Below are 17,528 nucleotides of genomic sequence, written 5' to 3' on the forward strand. Positions count from 1 at the left end.
GATCACTTGATCATTACCTGTTAGGTTCACTCCCTCTGGGGAACCTGCCATTGGCCACTGTCGGTAGACAGCACACTGGGCTGGATGAACCTTTGGTCCAGTATGGCCGTTCTTATGTTCTTATGTAGATACTCCTGATGCCTTTTAAAAAGAGGTATTTTCTTTCTCATCAGAATATTACCCTTGCTGATTTGATGCTCAGTCCTTCCTTTACTATTCTGGCAAAGTTAATTTCAAGGACGATCCATCCTTACAGCAAATTCTATGGTTGCTTTTTCATTAAGAAAAAAGAAGTGGGAAATAAACTACCTTAGACTCGACTCTTAATGTTCTTGACATCCTAATAAATGAATGCTTAATTGTCAGTCTTGGTGAATACATTAGCTAAAACACAAAAGCTCAACTGCAACACTTTAACCTCCTTTCTGTTGACACTTCAGTATAAATGATAATGATAGAAATTTAGAGCAAATCAATTAAAATGGAAAAAACTTAATTTCTGGAAGAGATTAAAGTTTCTCCGTGACAGCCTCTAAGACCCAGACTGCACTAGAGAAACTACTGTGTTAAGAAAGATTTTTTTTTAAAGATTTCAGAAGCCAGTTGTAACTAGCATAGTTGTGCTATTGTTGCAGGTAGAATGTAAGTTAGTAAATAGTTTTAAAAGGCCATTCTCAAAACTAGATATATTGGATGCTTGACTAACTTTAAATGTCCTATCTAAACCCAGAAGCTAAATGTGCCTTTGGAGATTATTTTTCTACAGGATATGGATGCTTCTGTGTATATTTTAGTGTATACAGGTGTGGTGTCATTCATTACATACATTTACATACACTATTACGGAAAAATCATACCACTGAGCATCAGCATCAAACAGACATTGATTAAAATTCAACCCACCCTGAAAATCATAGAATTATAAAAAAGTAGGGCTGGAAGGGACCTCAAGAGGTCATCCACTTCATCCGCCTACACTGGAGGCAGGATTTAGTAAACCTAGACCATCCCTAATAGGTATTTTTCTAATATGTTAAAAACCTCTAATGATGAGATTCCACAATCTCGTAGGTAAACTATTCCAGTGCTTAAATATCCTCCTAGTTAGAAAGTTTTTGCTAATATCCAACCTAAATCTCCCTTGCTGCATGCTAAGCTGATTACTTCTCGTCCTATCCTCAGTGGATGTGAAGAACAATTGATCACCGTTCTCATTTTAACAACCCTTAACATATTTGAAGAAGGTTATCAGGTCCCATCTCAGCCTTCTCTTTTCTAGACCAAATGTTTCCTTCTATCCCATTAAATGTGCAATTCCCCTCCACCCTCCCCCCCAAAAATAAAAGCAATAAAACTTACACTAGCCAGAGGCCCAGGACAGACAATATTCAGTCCTGCAGCAGTTAGAAGTTTAACAGCCAATATCTCATGACTCTGCAGAGCTACAAACAGGGAGCCAAATCCTCAGGCACAGAAGGAGAAGACAGGGGCATATCTCTTCTCTACTACTCTCCCTCTCCCCCAAATTTCCAATCCTGAGGAGCAGCTGGAGGTCAGTTTCAACAGCCTCAGGACTCTGTTTCAATAGCTAGAATGGCTCTGTGGCTGTTCTGCTCACAGAATCACTGGAGCTCGGGTCATGCCTCCCTGTGCCTCTGACACAGCCTCCAGAATGTCCACTACTCCATGGATTGGCAGCAGCAGGCGGCACAGAGTTAATTTATGCCAGTCTTATGCTAGCTAGTGATTCTCCAATGCAAGGGAAATTCCCATCTGCCCTATTAGGGTCAGCTGTCTATCCTTTTGGGACCAGAAGAAAAGTACATAGAGGATGGAGTTCAGTGCTCTTTACTATTGAAAAGGGGCAATTCCCAGTTCCTAGAGACACATAGCATTTGCTTCTATAATTGGAAGGTCCTGAGATTCCAGGCTTTAAAGCTTACATTTTTATGTATAATGATGCTATTTTAGGATATTTTGAAGTCGATCCCAATTATGGTGTGTGTGTGTTTTGAAGTCTGAGCCCAGTTAGTTTTTTTTCCCCACCCGTATATTGCAATTTCACTAACTCATGTAGAGAGGTATCCTGATTTTCACTAGTGTCCTTTAAACCCAAATCTTGCCTTCTTCTTTTAATGTGTCTCTCCCTTTGAATTCTGTACAGTTAATCATAACTAACAAAGCTACCATTACATGTGAGGGAATGCAAGTAGTAATAGTCCTGGTTAAAAAAAAAAATCTCTAAAACATTTATAAAATAGATTTTCTATAAAATAGGAGAGATATGAAATGAGATGTGGTTATTATTCCCATTTTGGGACTGCCCCCTGCCCAAAACTTGCTGGAACTTGGGTATTCTTCCCCACCCTAACCTGCAGTCTTGGAGGGAGGTGCAGTGGGAATAAAAAAAAAAATTCAGCCAAGATCACCGCAGAAAAACGTGATCCTGACTGCAGACACCTGTCTACTCTTCTCATCTTCCATGTCATCAAACAGAAATAAAGAAATAGTTGAGAAATCAAGAGCATGAATATGATCTGAAACTGGTAAAGAAAATTTAAAAAAATGCCATTTGGAGATTTAGTTATAGAAAGTTCTTATATATTTTTTTTAAATGAAGATGGGCATTAATAGTAGCCTTCAAACCTAATTTTGCTTTTCTCTGTGTATTTATCAAACCATAACCAACTGAAGTATTAGGAAACTTCTTATAATGAAGTATTTTAGTTCACTAAAATCTTCATTGTAAGGAGATCCTGTTCTTCCCTGGATTGATTGCAGGGTATCTCTTCACTCCATCCAGTTTCGGAAAAGCACTTACTGCTCTGGAGGACTTCTGCCACACCATATTGTGATTTCTAGCATTAGCCCATGATAAATTACTTCATTCCCATAAGCTTAGCAGAGTGAAACCCAATCATAGTGGAAAGAAGCCTTATATAATAAGTAGTGAAACTTCACTATAAAATGAGTGTAAGTCAGCTGAAATGCATTTAAGTAATTCAGGAATTTCTTTCCATTTCACTGTAAACATAGGTGTCTGTATAGCTGAGTTCATTATAAGCAAATTCCACTGTATATCACCTCTGAGTTCTACATGATTGGACTTAGATTGTAAAATGAAAGAAACTCATTTGATTTGTCTGGGTTTTTTTTAAGCATTTCTATTTTTCACATCAGGGTGCAGTGTCTGCAAGGCATAGTTTAAGTAAGATAGAGTTCATTTAATTTCCAAAAATTACTTTCATTTGTAGAGAGCTGTTTGTTGTTGGATGGTGGTTGGTTTTTTTTTTTTTTCCAATTTGTTTTATTTTTAAAACTTTTTAAAATTTTAAGTATACAAAATTTCTGTAACAGATAAATTGCATCAATTGGTGTATAGATTAGCTATGCGACCTAAAATAAGAATATAATTAGCTTAAATTTATCCCTGTTAAAACTCCACTAACTTCAATGGATTAATACCAGGTAATTATTTTCAAATCTGTCTATTAGCTTAGAGGAATGTTACTATAAAGACATTTGAACAAAACATTGTATTAAGAACATGCAAAGTAAGCTTATAAATAAAATATTTTAATTAGATGCTTCAACCAAAAGTCCTCATTGTCCGATTTAGTCAATCATGTATTTGAAAGGATCATTTTTTATCTGCTATGCTCAAATTCGTGGCAACAGGAATTGAACTTGAGTCTTTTGGTGCTTGATACAGGAGCTTGTACTACCTGAGATAAAATAGCCCCTCTCTTAGCAAGCTCATAAATTCCTAGTTGACCTAGCCACCACTAAAGTGGGACAGAGTGCCACCCCAAGCAGGCATGGCTTACATATTATGCTCTCCCTTGCCAGGGAAGTGCATTGGACTTCAGAGGCTTCCCCCTTCAGTTCCCTCGATGGGCCACCATGTGTCATGTTAATACTCCAACTGGGTTGCCAGCAGCAGTAATCAAACCTGGGACGTCTGGATTTTAATGCATGAGCTCTATTGTGTGAGCTGAAAGGCCGAGCTCTCTTTGCCATGGCTGTATCAGACTCATCAATCTCTAGTTGATCTAGCCACCACTAGAGGGGGACAGAGTGCCACACCAAGCAGGCATGGCTTACATATCAAAAATACATTAACATGAGAAGTTTGTTTATTCACATTGTTAAGAAAAGCATGAATTCAAATGCACACATATAAAGTAAAAGGAAATATAAATACTGTTCCTTTTTAAGTTTAACTGCACTGAGAAAGGTAAGTATTAACATACCAGTTTTACAGATAGATAAAATAAGGCACAAAGCAGTTTAAATTGACAGAGAGTCAGTAACAGAACTGAGAACAGGCACTCTGATTCAAAGTCACTTGCTGAAGACATAAGACAATGCCGCCTTAATTATTTGTTTAGTACTAGTTGAAATATCACTTACTAAAACATGTCTTTCAGCTCTGGCTTGCTGATGATTGCTGGCTACAAGCAAACTTGTATTTAGGTATTCATCAGGACTATGAGCTTGAAGACCAGAGGCCATATTGTTTCAGTGTCATGGTTGGACATGGCAAGAGTCATTATTTTAACGTAGAGCTTGGCAGTGAGTTGGCGGCATGGGAAAAATCATTTCAAAGAGCAATTTTCTTGGAAGTTCAAAGAACAGGGGTAAGTAATACATAACTTAATTACTGCAGCCATTTTATTGCTAAAATAAGTGTAACATATAGAACATTTTAGACATTTTTATATGTTTTTGTAGTTTGTTAAAATTGATTTTCAGAAAGAGATAGACAACGAAAGGTACAGAAATGCAAATGACTTACAACTTTTGTACTTTTCAAATACTGCATGTTTCACTGGCTCTCCAGTAGAATTATGGAACTATGCAATTTTGCAACTTGTCAAAGCAGCAAGACCAGATATACTACTGAGACATAACATATTAGGGTGGGGGTAACATAATCAAATAGGAGAAGATTATACATGAATAGGCGGAGGAGGGAAGTAGAGGACTGGGGAGGGTGAGGGGGAGAGGAGAGGAGAGGTTAAATGGAATGGAGGTCTGGCATTCTTTAAACCATCTCAACATTTGTATATAGAAATGGGGTCCAAGTTTCTTCAGATTCATATAATTGCTGTCTACATCAATGAACTATTCTTTCTTTGGCTGCTAACTCAGACATAGTGGAATACTACTGCTCTATTCTTGGGCATAAGTAGGGCCCTACCAATTTTTACGGCTGTGAAAAACACATCATGGACCATGAAATAAGCCCTTCCCCATGAAATCCGATGTCCCCTTGTTCCTAGGAGTACCCCAGCAAAGGGGGCACCTAGCTCCAGTTGGGTAAGGGAGGGACAGGACTTGTCCCTCCCCTGCACAGCTGCTCTGGGTGGGGAGAGAAACCAGACCAGACCCAGTAGCCCCAGAGCCCTCCTGCAGCTGGAGGAGGCTTGTGGAGTTGGATCCAATCTTCCCTGTGCTGCTGGGTGCGTCCCAGCTGAGGGCTCCTAGCTGCTAGTCCAAGCAGGGCTGGGGCAGCACAGGACTTGATCTTTCCCTGCAGGGCTGCTCTTGGGTATAGCTCCAACTGCAGATAGCTGTGCACCCCCCCCCCACTCTGTCCAGCTCTGAAGGCAGCACAGAAGTGAGGGTGGCAATCCCATGACTCCCCTACAAACGGTTTGCAATCCCCCCCCGGCTCTTTTGGGTCGGGTCCCCCACGGTTACAACACCGTGAAATTTGAGATTTAAACATCTGAAAACATGAATTTACCAATTATCAAATCCTATGGCTGTGAAATTGACCATAATGCACCTTCAATTTGGTAAGTCTCTAGGCATAAACCCACAATTTCATTTTTGTAAAATCTTGTACTTGGTGATTATTGCAGCTCTCAAGAACCAAAGTCTTTGTGGCAGAGTTAAACTCAGTTTATAGGGCCTCATTTTTGGCTGAGGTTTGACTGTTGAAAGCTGGGCAGTCTTTTTAACTCTTGAGTCCATCTCTTTTCACAGCTGCTTAACTATTGGACAGTCCCATAGTATGTGCATCAGGGATCCTTCTTCTTTGTTACAGTGCCAGCTAATATCAGAAGATAAGGCCTTTATCTTGTGCAACCTCCTTGGTGTCCCAGTACATTTTGAATAAAATCTTTTGTTGTATCAAACATAACCTGAGATCCACAAAGACATTTTTAACATTATGTAATATGCTCTACCATTTGGATTCTTTTAAGGGCTCTGATAACTCCCCATTCTTTCATGAACACCAAATTAATGAGATTCCTCTTCATTAGCAAAGTATACATAGTGGACTTGTGCCTGGGCTGTTTATGAAGCATTTCCAAGGTTCCCAGTAGTTGTGTGGCCTCTGGCAGTCCTAGGGCGTCCGGACCAAACTGATATGTTAGCAAGTGTCTTAGTTGTAAATACTGCCACTCCACTGAGGGTGGCAGGTTATAAGGTTGCTTTAGTGACAGAAAATGGACAAAGCCTTCATGACTGACTAATTGGGAAAACCATATGATGCTCCTGCTCAGCCAGTTTTTCCAAATTATAGCTTTGTTACTGACTTGCAAATCTGGGTTACCTGGGTAGGTGATTTTGCATGATTTCAATGTTGAAATTGAAATCTCTTAGCTAAGATAACCCAGACCCTTTCGATAGCCACCGCTGTAAGCACCTTGTTTTTCTCCCTCAGCCAAAAAAAAAAAGAAACTGAGGAGACCTGCAGGGGGAATAGAATTCATTAATACACATTCAGTTTCCACCCATTTGGGTACAAGGGTGTTAGCATGCTGGAACTGGTTTGATATCTGTGACATAATAAAATCATAATTGTGATTTTGTAGGTCTGGGAGTGCAGTGCCCCCATTGGTTACAGGGAACTGGAGTTTGTTAAGTGATAATTGTGGACGTTGATCAGGGCCCTAGAGGAAGGCTCTAATAATGCTATTACATTTTCTAAAATAAGATTTTGGGATAAATACAGACAGGCTCCTCTATATCTGAAGTGGCCTAAGCAGAATATTCATTTTTATTATGTTAACCATTCCTCACAGGTTCAGGGAAAGAGGATGCTACCTAGTTGTACACTAATGATTTGAGAGAGTGTATGATCTAAATTTATCTTCACTAGTTAATGCTTCTTGAGGAGGCTTGTGGAGTTGGATCCGATCTTCCCTGTGCTGCTGGGTGTGCCCAAGCTGGGGGCTCCTAGCTGCTAGCCCAAGCAGGGCTAGGGCAGCACAGGTACAATATACCTAGGTACACAATTGCATTAGTTTACCTATGGAAATTCAATGGAGAGAAAACCCCTCTACATTTCAACTGGTAGATTTGGAGCAGTTCTAATTTTTTTCCAATTTAGTTTGTAACCAGATATTGATTCAAATTTTTGAATTAGTGATAAGTGGGCTGGAATTGTTGTTTCTGGCTTGGATATAAATTTTATATTTTTAATAATCTTATAGTGAATACACTGAATACAGAAAAAAGGGGGGAGTGATAGCTCAGTGGTTTGAGTGTTGGCCTGTTAAACCCAGGGTTGTGAGTTCAATCCTTGAGGGGGGCACTTAGGGATCTGGGGCAAAAAATCAGTACTTGGTCCTGTGAGTGAAGGCAGGGAACTGGACTCAATGACCTTTTAGGGTCCCTTCTAGTTCTATGAGATAGGTATAAGTCCAATAATCATGTAAACATTGATTTATCTATGAGCATGCTCTCTGACTAGCATGTGTGACAGCTCAGGGAACAGATGTTCCAACAAAAATATTATAATCAAGTTACCCTGATTATAATAAATAGAAAATCAATACAATTATCCTGTGAAGATTCCTTGAAAAAACCTGGTTATGAAACTTCTATTCAGAAGGGCTAAGTTCATCCTCTTGTTATGCCCAATCTTTTAATTTAAAAAGAGAGCAACTAGCCAGATTCTGCTCTCATAATACACACACGTGTGTGTGCTTTGGGAGTAACTCTGTTGACATCAAAAGAGTTATGCCAGTGTAAAATGTTATGAGTAAACCCTCCTGGGTTAAATGAGGAATGTTAAAAGTCAAAACTAGAAACTCCCAGATTGTCACCACTACGAGGATGACAAAATCCATCTCAGCCTGATTCTTTTCTCAGATATAAAGATACATTTCTCTTGAAGGGGAGTTACACTGCTGTTCTGAAAGCAGAATTAGTCTCATAGTATTCATTCAGATACTCTCTGGACTCTAAAATCTAATAGGATATTACCATTATGTACAGTAAGTAAATTAAACACGGATCAGCTAGAGCTGTATCCCCAGATGCACTGGACCAGGTCTGGGGGCACATGATGGAGGAGGGACAGAGATGGCTTTCCTTCTTCCCCATTCCAAATTCCCAGAGATGCTGGGGAACTGGTTCAGCCCCTGGTGCAAATAACCATGGGTGATATAATATGTGCTGGTTTCCTAATGGTGGTACCAGAGCACAGTACACTCCATTATTACAAAACATACCGTTTCATATCTCCAGCACATCGAAAATATGCTATGCTGTGGGAGACGGTGCTGGGAAAAGGGGACTTCGCAGGGCTAAGGATCTGGATTCTGAAGTCCAAAAGAGGAATTCAGTCCTATAAAATCTATTGCTTAAACAAGCAAACAAACAAACAACAAATCCAGAGGTGTTTCCTCTTCTGAGATGTGCAAACTGGTTGCTTGGGAAAAATGCTTTCCTCAAACAATCTCTGAGTCTAGTTATTTTAGATTTTTAAATCTGTACTTCATCATTGTTTTGCCTCTTGGGTTCACTCTGGCATTCAGTTCAGTGACAGATAACACTGGTCTACAATTTTTGAGAAGTCGTCTGCTTCAGAGATAAAATGTGCTATTTATTATGTATTTTGATGTGCTGAATTCAAATATGACAATTAAAACAACTGATTGGCTACTGTTTCTAAGATATTTAAGTGTTTACATTTTATGTCTATGTATATTGTGTAGATAGTAGAGTTTTAATCATAAATTGTAGGTCTTTTCATGTGTTTATGGTTGCTTTACATGATAATATTTCACCTGTCCTGTTTATGTAAACCTTTAAAATCAGCAAACAGGTTATATAAATAAAATGTATTATGAAACAAAAGGCAAAAAACTATTATGTACATAGTTTAGTCCTATTCAGTGTCTACTCAGTGCTTCTTGGCTTGTCTCTTGTATTCATTAAATGGAGCATCTCTTGTCACTGTCCAGCAATAGTCTGCAAGCATTAATGGGCTCCATTTGCCCTGATAGCGTTTCTCCATTGTTGCAATGTCCTGGTGAAATTGCTTGCCGTGCTCGTCGCTCACTGCTCTGCAGTTCGGTGGAAAAAAATCTAGATGAGAGTGCAAAAAATGTATCTTTAGTGATATGTTGCAACCAAGGCTTTTGTATGCCTTGAGGAGGTTTTCCACCAACAACCTGTAGTTGTCTGCCTTGTTGTTTCCGAGAAAATTTATTGCCACTAACTGGAAGGCTTTCCATGCTGTCTTTTCCTTGCCACGCAGTGTATGGTCAAATGCATCATCTCGAAGAAGTTCACGAATCTGAGGACCAATAAAGACACCTTCCTTTATCTTAGCTTCACTTAACCTTGGACATTTTCCATGGAGGTACTTGAAACCTGCTTGTGTTTTGTCAATGGCCTTGACAAAGTTCTTCATCAGACCCAGCTTGATGTGTAAGGGTGGTAACAAAATCTTCCTTGATTCAACAAGTGGTGGATGCTGAACACTTTTCCTCCCAGGCTCCAATGACTGTCGGAGTGGCCAATCTTTCTTGATGTAGTGGGAATCTCTTGCACGACTATCCCATTCACAGAGAAAACAGCAGTACTTTGTGTATCCAGTCGGCAGACCAAGCAAGAGAGCAACAACCTTCAAATCGCCACAAAGCTGCCACTGATGCTGGTCATAGTTTATGCACCTCAAAAGTTATTTCATGTTGTCATAGGTTTCCTTCATATGGACTGCATGACCAACTGGAATTGATGGCAAAACATTGCCATTATGCAGTAAAACAGCTTTAAGACTCGTCTTCGATGAATCAATGAACAGTCTCCACTCATCTGGATCGTGAACGATGTTGAGGGCTGCCATCACACCATTGATGTTGTTGCAGGCTACAAGATCACCTTCCATGAAGAAGAATGGGACAAGATCCTTTTGACGGTCACGGAACATGGAAACCCTAACATCACCTGCCAGGAGATTGCACTGCTGTAGTCTGGAGCCCAACAGCTCTGCCTTACTCTTGGGTAGTTCCAAATCCCTGACAAGGTCATTTAGTTCACCTTGTGTTATGAGGTGTGGTTCAGAGAAGGAGGATGGGAGAAAATGTGGGTCCTGTGACATTGATGGTTCAGGACCAGAAGTTTCATCCTCATCCTCTTCTTCGTCTGACTCAAGAGAGAATGATTCTGGTGCATCAGGAACCGGCAGTCCTTCTCCATGGGGTACTGGGTGTATAGCTGATGGAATGTTTGGATAATGCACAGTCCACTTTTTCTTCTTTCAGAGTAGCAGCCATGTTAGTCTGTATCCACAAAAAGAACAGGAGTACTTGTGGCACCTTAGAGACTAACAAATGCTCTAATTATGCTCTAATAAATATGTTAGTCTCTAAGGTGCCACAAGTACTCCTGTTCTTTTTTCTTCTTTGACACACCTTTCCCAACTGGAGGCACCATGCAGAAGTAACAATTGCTGGTATGATCTGTTGGCTCTCTCCAAATCATTGGCACTGCAAAAGGCATAGATTTCCTTTTCCTGTTCAACCACTGGCGAAGATTTGTTGCACAAGTGTTGCAGCATATGTGTGGGGCCCACCTCTTGTCCTGATCTCCAATTTTGCAGCCAAAATAAAGGTGATAGGCTTTCTTAACCATAGTGGTTATACTGCGCTTTTGTAATGCAAAAGTCACTTCACCACAAACATAGCAGAAGTTATCTGCACTGTTCACACAAGTACGAGGCATCTCTGCTCACTTGGGCTAAACAGAAATGTGTCCCTTTGCAAAATCAAACACTGACAAATAAGAGACCACGACACTTTATGATTTCTAGAGCTGATATAGGGCAATTTGTTCAGCAGAGTGATGTAAGCTTCGTTATGATTGCATCATCCATGACTTCTAGGAATAACATGATGCAATTCATATCATGTATGATGCAATACCAGCTTCAGATTGCATCATTAATTGTTTTGCCTAAAAAGCAAGTACTGCCCAAACCCAGTCATAGATTTATTCATAGATCCAGTCAAAGATGTATTTTAGTCATTTCTGGTTTAAATTGAGATCCCTTCCCTTTATAACTCACTTATCCTCCGCCATTCCCAAGTCAAGGGTCGTATATACTGACCCAATAGCATATCTTGAAAACTAAAGTCAATCAACAATTTTAAGCATCATTTTCGTTCTCAGTGACCCAGAATTAGTAAAGTTGAACTACATTTATTTCAGAAGCATTTTGGCTGTAGAGCAGTGTAACTTTTAATGCAATATAACTGGAGGGGACTCATGCCACAACTTGACAATTGTATATAGAATATGAATATATAGTGATGGGCTACGCAAACATCCTAGGTCAGAAGGGGTTAAAAGACAGAACTGGACCCTGGTAGTCCTGCCCCTCCAGCCCCGCAGAGCATGCTCCCACTGGAGAAAGGGTTGAAAAGGGAGTATCCCAGCTCTGAAGAGAGGCGGGAGACTGAGATACCCTGAAGGTTCCTGACAATAGCACCAGTTTAGTCTCCCTGAGAGAATTGGAGTCATATGCTGAGCCCAGTTGGGGCTTATGACCGGAGTCCCAAGGGGAACTAACTGAAGTCACTCAATTAGGATTAACTGCAAAGAATGGGTCAGACAATCCCCAAAGATGGTAGATATTCCAATACTTAGATTTACCAAGCCAGCACAAAACAGCTTCTATAATACCTCACTGGTTACCCAGAAGCCAACAACACAGTTTCCTTAAAGTAACCCAGCCTCAGGCCTCCACCCAGATACCTCAAGTATGATGAAGATTATTGAAAATTTTATTCATCATATAAAAAAGTTCTATTAATCCCAAAGGATCGGACACATTACCTCCCAGGTTAATGAATACTCCAAATCGTACCCAAATACACACTTACAGCCAATTCTTATTAACTAAACTAAAAATTATTTAAAAAGAAAAGAGGGAGAGCATTGGTTAAAAGATCAGTATACATACAGACACGAGTCAATCTTGAGATTCATATTCATAGCAGAGATGATAAGCTTTGTAGATGCAAAGAGTTCTTCAGAAACAGTTCATAGGTTATAGTCCTGTTTATATTCAGGGCGGTCCAGTCAGAACTTGGATCTCAGTCCTTATGGCTTATGCTTCCTCTGCATGAAGCCTCAAACAGATCTGAAATAAAAAGTATAAGGACCCAAACATCTTTATACAGTTTTAGGCCTTCTTGTGACAGCTTGTAGTCCTTTGGGGAGTAATAGGCACTCATGTGGACTTTGAAGTGGACCCATTTCCTAACCATCGCAGGTAATTATTCACACAGACTAACATAAGGCAATTGCCTGTTTTTCCACCATTCGCATATGATTTACTATACATTTCAAAGAGAGATGAACACAGCGATATCTTATATTTACGGTTCATTTAAATGTTAAGATGTCCTTTCGATCTCTGAATTAACAGAATACAGCATAGACAGGGACTGTTTGATTACGTTGTTGACCTCTACCAAAATATATGTAAATACACAAAAACATAAACATTATCTCCCCATGTGCAGGATGCTTAACCCTTTCTGGTCATGCATCACAGGGCTGATGCTTGGTTTCCTTTTCTTTTTCTTTTCATCTTATCTTGTACCAGAAGCCGAGAGAGAAAAGCAGTGGCAGGAAGTGACTCATGGACGGTAATTCAGAGGGCACCTTCGGGGGCCAGATACTGTTGACCCTCCTAGGGTCAGAGCCCAGTGGAATAGGCAGACCCAGGTTCCTCTATCACAGCCCCTAATACAGGAGTGACCCAAAACCCTGTACACCTCACCACACCTCTGATTACTATTACTGAGTCAATAAGATTAAGTTAGATAAGTTTATGGAGGGAATGGTTTAATGGTAAAGCATAGTAGTCAAGGAAAACCAAGCAATGGTAGGTAAATAGTATAATGGCTGACAGGGGTCAGGCTGGAGACTCTTGCCTATATGCTCGGGGTCTTACTGATCGCCATATTTGGGGTCGGGAAGGAATTTTCCTCCAGGGCAGATTGGCTGAGCCTCTGGAGGTTTTTCGCCTTCCTCCGCAGCATGGGGCAGGGATCTCTAGCAGGAGGGTCTCTGCTGATTGAAGTCACTTAAAACAGGATTGGGGACTTCAACAGCAGAGTCCAGGGAAGGGGTAGGGACGGTTTTATGGCCTGCAGCATGCAGGGGGTCAGACCAGATGATCATAATGGTCCCTTCTGACCTTAAAGTCTATGAGTCTATGAGTCTATGATTAAAGGAGGACTAGGACTGCAAACCCTGCCCTCTGGGAGGTGGCACTCGGTGGTGCTAACCAGTAGGCAGGGCTGGCTCCAGGCACCAGCCCAGCAAGCAGGTGCTTGGGGCAGCCAAAGGAGAGGGGCGGCACGTCGGGCTCTTCGGCAGCACTTCCACGGCCGGTCCCTAACTCTCTCTCGGAGCGAAGGACCAGCCACCGAATTGCCGCCGAAGTCTGAAACGGGGGCGGTAGAGCTGATCGCAATCGCAGCTTTTTTTTTTTTTTTTTCCTGCTTCTGCTTGGGGTGGCAAAAACCCTGAAGCTGGCCCTGCCAGTAGGTCCCACCTTAGGGGTGCTGTAACAATTTTTATAGATGCTGAGAGCATTTGACCAAAATTGTATATAATGGAATCCACTTCAAGCCAGGGGGTGCAGCAGCACCCACAGAACCCCTAGTTCTAGCATCTATGGACCACCTAACCCACCATGGACCCTATTGCTTATAATAAAGTATATTTAAAATGGTATGTATTAATATACATAGAGAGAGAATATATTATAAATATATACGATAGCTATTACTGAGTCAATAATATTAGCAGGTGTCCAAATATTTCATTGTACTAATAGCTTTAGTAAGTAACTCTTTGCTCAATTTTGGCTGGTAATTTTAAGTTACTCACCATTTCTGTGTGTTAATATTGAAGACATGGTAGATTGGAATGGAAATGGCATACAATCTCTTCTGTCATTTTAGGTAAGTATGTGTGTAAAGATATATAAGATTATCAACTGGAAAACTTGTGCATTTGTATTATGTCCTAGACAGCTAGAAGAGGGATATGGATGTGGGGAAATATATTATACTGGTAGCCTCACTTGTCCACTGCTTTTGGAAGAAAGACTGACTTACATCAGAGCAATTGTCTTTATAAAGATTTGTGAAGGTCATTGAGTCTAGCCCCTTGCCTTCACTCGCAGGACCAAGTACTGATTTTGCCCCAGATCCCTAAGTGGCCCCCTCAAGGATTGCACTCACAACCATGGGTTTAGCAGGCCAATGCTCAAACCACTGAGCTATCCCTCCCCCAGATAGTAATATTGCTGGCAGTGAAGAAGGGCTGCATATTTCAGTGGCCAGCAAATCTTAGGTTGGCAACTACAGGACACATCTTAGCATTAGATTGTACACATACTTCCCTTTTAAACATTTTTTACAACTTTCTGACAGTTTTATACCTCTGATACTGAAGCCCCCTGAAAGCTCCTTCCCAATTTTTGTCAGCCTTGGTTCCTCCATATTCCTCCTAAACGTCGACTTGCCATATGCTTCTAATTGCCCTCTTTCAAACTGAGCTTTTTCTTGGACTCATCTGGAGAAATGCACCTTTCAGAATCTTAATCCCAACACTCTCAGGCTCAGTACCGAAAATGTGCAGACTCTTCAGCAAGAATCAAAGATGTTATATTATAAACCATTAAAGTAATACTCTATGTGCCATTTCTTATAAATACATCCATATTTCAGTTATTTTTGGCAATTCTATTCTCACGGAAATATTTTTAATAATGGCATGGAAGTCAAAATGGCAGTTTGTGAAAAATTACTTTCTGATTTATTGTGCGTTAACTTTTAAGATAAGGATTCCAAGACATGTAAATGGATAACTCTGAACCCTTTCGGTCATATTTCTGATTAATTGCTTAGTCCAGCTTTGGTAATTCATTCCCCTAAGCTCCAGGATAGCTTCTTGTTTTATGGGCAGAATAGTAAAGCGTTTATAATGCTGAGCACATAGGTTACTGGGAAGATTCTCTTTTCATTTCATGTGAAATATTATGGTGGTAGGGAAGAAATCTTAATGTAAATTGGGATATTTGTAAAATGCCTTGGAAACTGCAGAAGATAATCTGTGCATTTTAAAAATCTCTTCTGGCAGTGGTTGCCATGCTAAGGATAGCAGGATTACAAGTGGTGTGTTGCTAATCTCATTTTAAAAGACTGCCACAAAATTATACTCTGAGAAGGCCATGTTCAAAAGGAGCATAGAGGAGGGAGCCAAGTACTGTGGGATCCAATGAACTCAAAGAAAAACAACCACTTTCCTATAACCGTAACCAAGGAGAGGAGGAACCAGCCCTTGGAAAGAGAACATAATTAACTGCACTTTGCTGAAATGTTTATATTGTAAGTATCGATAGTAGAGTGCAGGGTAATTTGGACAGGTGGGGTATTAGACCTTTCAGACCTATGTCTCAATAGCATCATTTTCACTTGGAGTTTTTTGAAATACCTGTCACTTGTAATCCAAAGACAAAAAATTTGCTCTTCAGAACTATTTTCAGGAGCCTCAGGGGTAAGTCATCCTTGATATAGAAGAATTAACATTATCCAGACAGAGGGATGGGGTGAACTCCAGTCAGAATTTTAATAAGGGACTCGGTGAACCTGTGATGGGTTGGATCACAGAAACCCCCTTGGGAACTGCCAATCGATGTGCCAAGACTACTTCTGCCCCTGCTTTCCTGCCCTGGCAGCTCGGGAATCCAACACCGTCTTGTTGAGCCAGACATACCCGTCTGCTCCAACACAGACCCAGGGTCTGAATTGCTTTCCCACAGTTGCAGACTTAACTGAAAGCAGCTTACAGAAGTGTTCTTGTCTTTAACACCCAGATGCCCAACTCCCAATAATAATAATAATTATAATAATTAATGGAGATATCCCATCTCCTAGAACTGGAAGGGACCTTGAAAGGTCATCGAGTCCAGCCCCCTGTCTTCACTAGCAGGACCAAGTACTGATTTTGCCCCAGATACCCAAGTGGCCCCCTCAAGGATTGAACTCACAACCCTGGGTTTAGCAGGCCAATGCTCAAACCAGCAATGGGGTCTAAAATCCAAATAAATCCATTTTACCCTGTATAAAGCTTATACAAGGTAAACTCATAAATTGTTCGCCCTCTATAACACTGATAGAGAGATATGCACAGCTGTTTGCCCCCCCCCCCCGATATTAATACATACTCTGGGTTAATTAATAAGTAAAAAGTGATTTTATTAAATACAGAAAGTAGGATTTAAGTGGTTCCGAGTAGTAACAGACAGATGGATTCCAGTTCAGGTGACATGATCACATGTCACTGTAAGACTTCAGGAAGACTTGCAAGTACTGTAAAACAGAGCCATCTGCAGTCAGTTGTTCTGGTGGATGAGAATCATCAAGATTCCAAACCACCATTAATGGCCCACACTTTACATAATTACAATAGGCCCTCAGAGTTATATTTCATATTTCTAGTGTCAGATACAAGAGTGATACATTTATACAAATAGGATGATCACACTCAGTAGATCATAAGCTTTGTAATGATACCTTACAAGAGACCTTTTGCATGAAGCATATTCCAGTTACATTAGCCTATTTCATAAAATCATATAGAGTGCAACGTCACAGAACCCTCATGAGTTTCCCTTAAGCACATATCTATAGAATATTCATACATGGAGTTTTGAGTTTGTCAAATCCCTCTCTGATTTAATTATAAGACTGTTAATGAGCAAAGCTCAAATTAATACATCACAGTGTCTTTATGGTTTCCTTATTGGTGAAGGAAGAGAGATACTGGGCCAACAATGAACACAAAATGTTCACATTTGTCTTTGTATCTAAATTTGATGCTGTTTCCAGATCTCCTTACTGTTTCTTGACCCTCCAGGATGGATATTCCAGCACTCCCTACTCTCTATCTGTACTCCTTTCTTATGTTTTTTCCTCCTCCCTCTGCCTTGTTCAACATGAATTATCTGGTTATCAGCTGAGTGTAGGATAGGATAGCTGAATGTTTTGTGACCTGCACAGAAGTCTTTGAATATCATGACAGAATTGCATCTTTCATGTCTCTCTATCTAGTAACATCAAGAGAGAACAAAGGAAGATATGTCCATGATATGGGGGGGTATGGGAGTGTATCTCAGTGAATGGATGGAAACCACCAATTTGTGAGACAGTGTCAAGGACAATTCAACCAAAAGGAGGTTGTCCTTGAATTGG

General features: G+C 40.4%; 1 protein-coding gene across 5 annotated transcripts in view; it reads left to right on the forward strand.

Moving 5' to 3' along the window:
* SNTG2 (syntrophin gamma 2) overlaps positions 1-17,528 on the forward strand; it is a 461,693-nt gene that overhangs the window by 400,754 nt on the left and 43,411 nt on the right. For all 5 annotated transcript variants that reach the window (XM_054024597.1, XM_054024598.1, XM_054024601.1 and 2 more), the window contains one exon: positions 4,431-4,640. In XM_054024597.1, the coding sequence (XP_053880572.1) occupies positions 4,431-4,640 (210 nt within the window). The remainder of the gene's footprint in view (positions 1-4,430; positions 4,641-17,528) is intronic.

This window comes from Malaclemys terrapin, chromosome 3 (assembly GCF_027887155.1).
Source record: "Malaclemys terrapin pileata isolate rMalTer1 chromosome 3, rMalTer1.hap1, whole genome shotgun sequence".
Lineage (NCBI taxonomy): Eukaryota > Metazoa > Chordata > Testudines > Emydidae > Malaclemys > Malaclemys terrapin.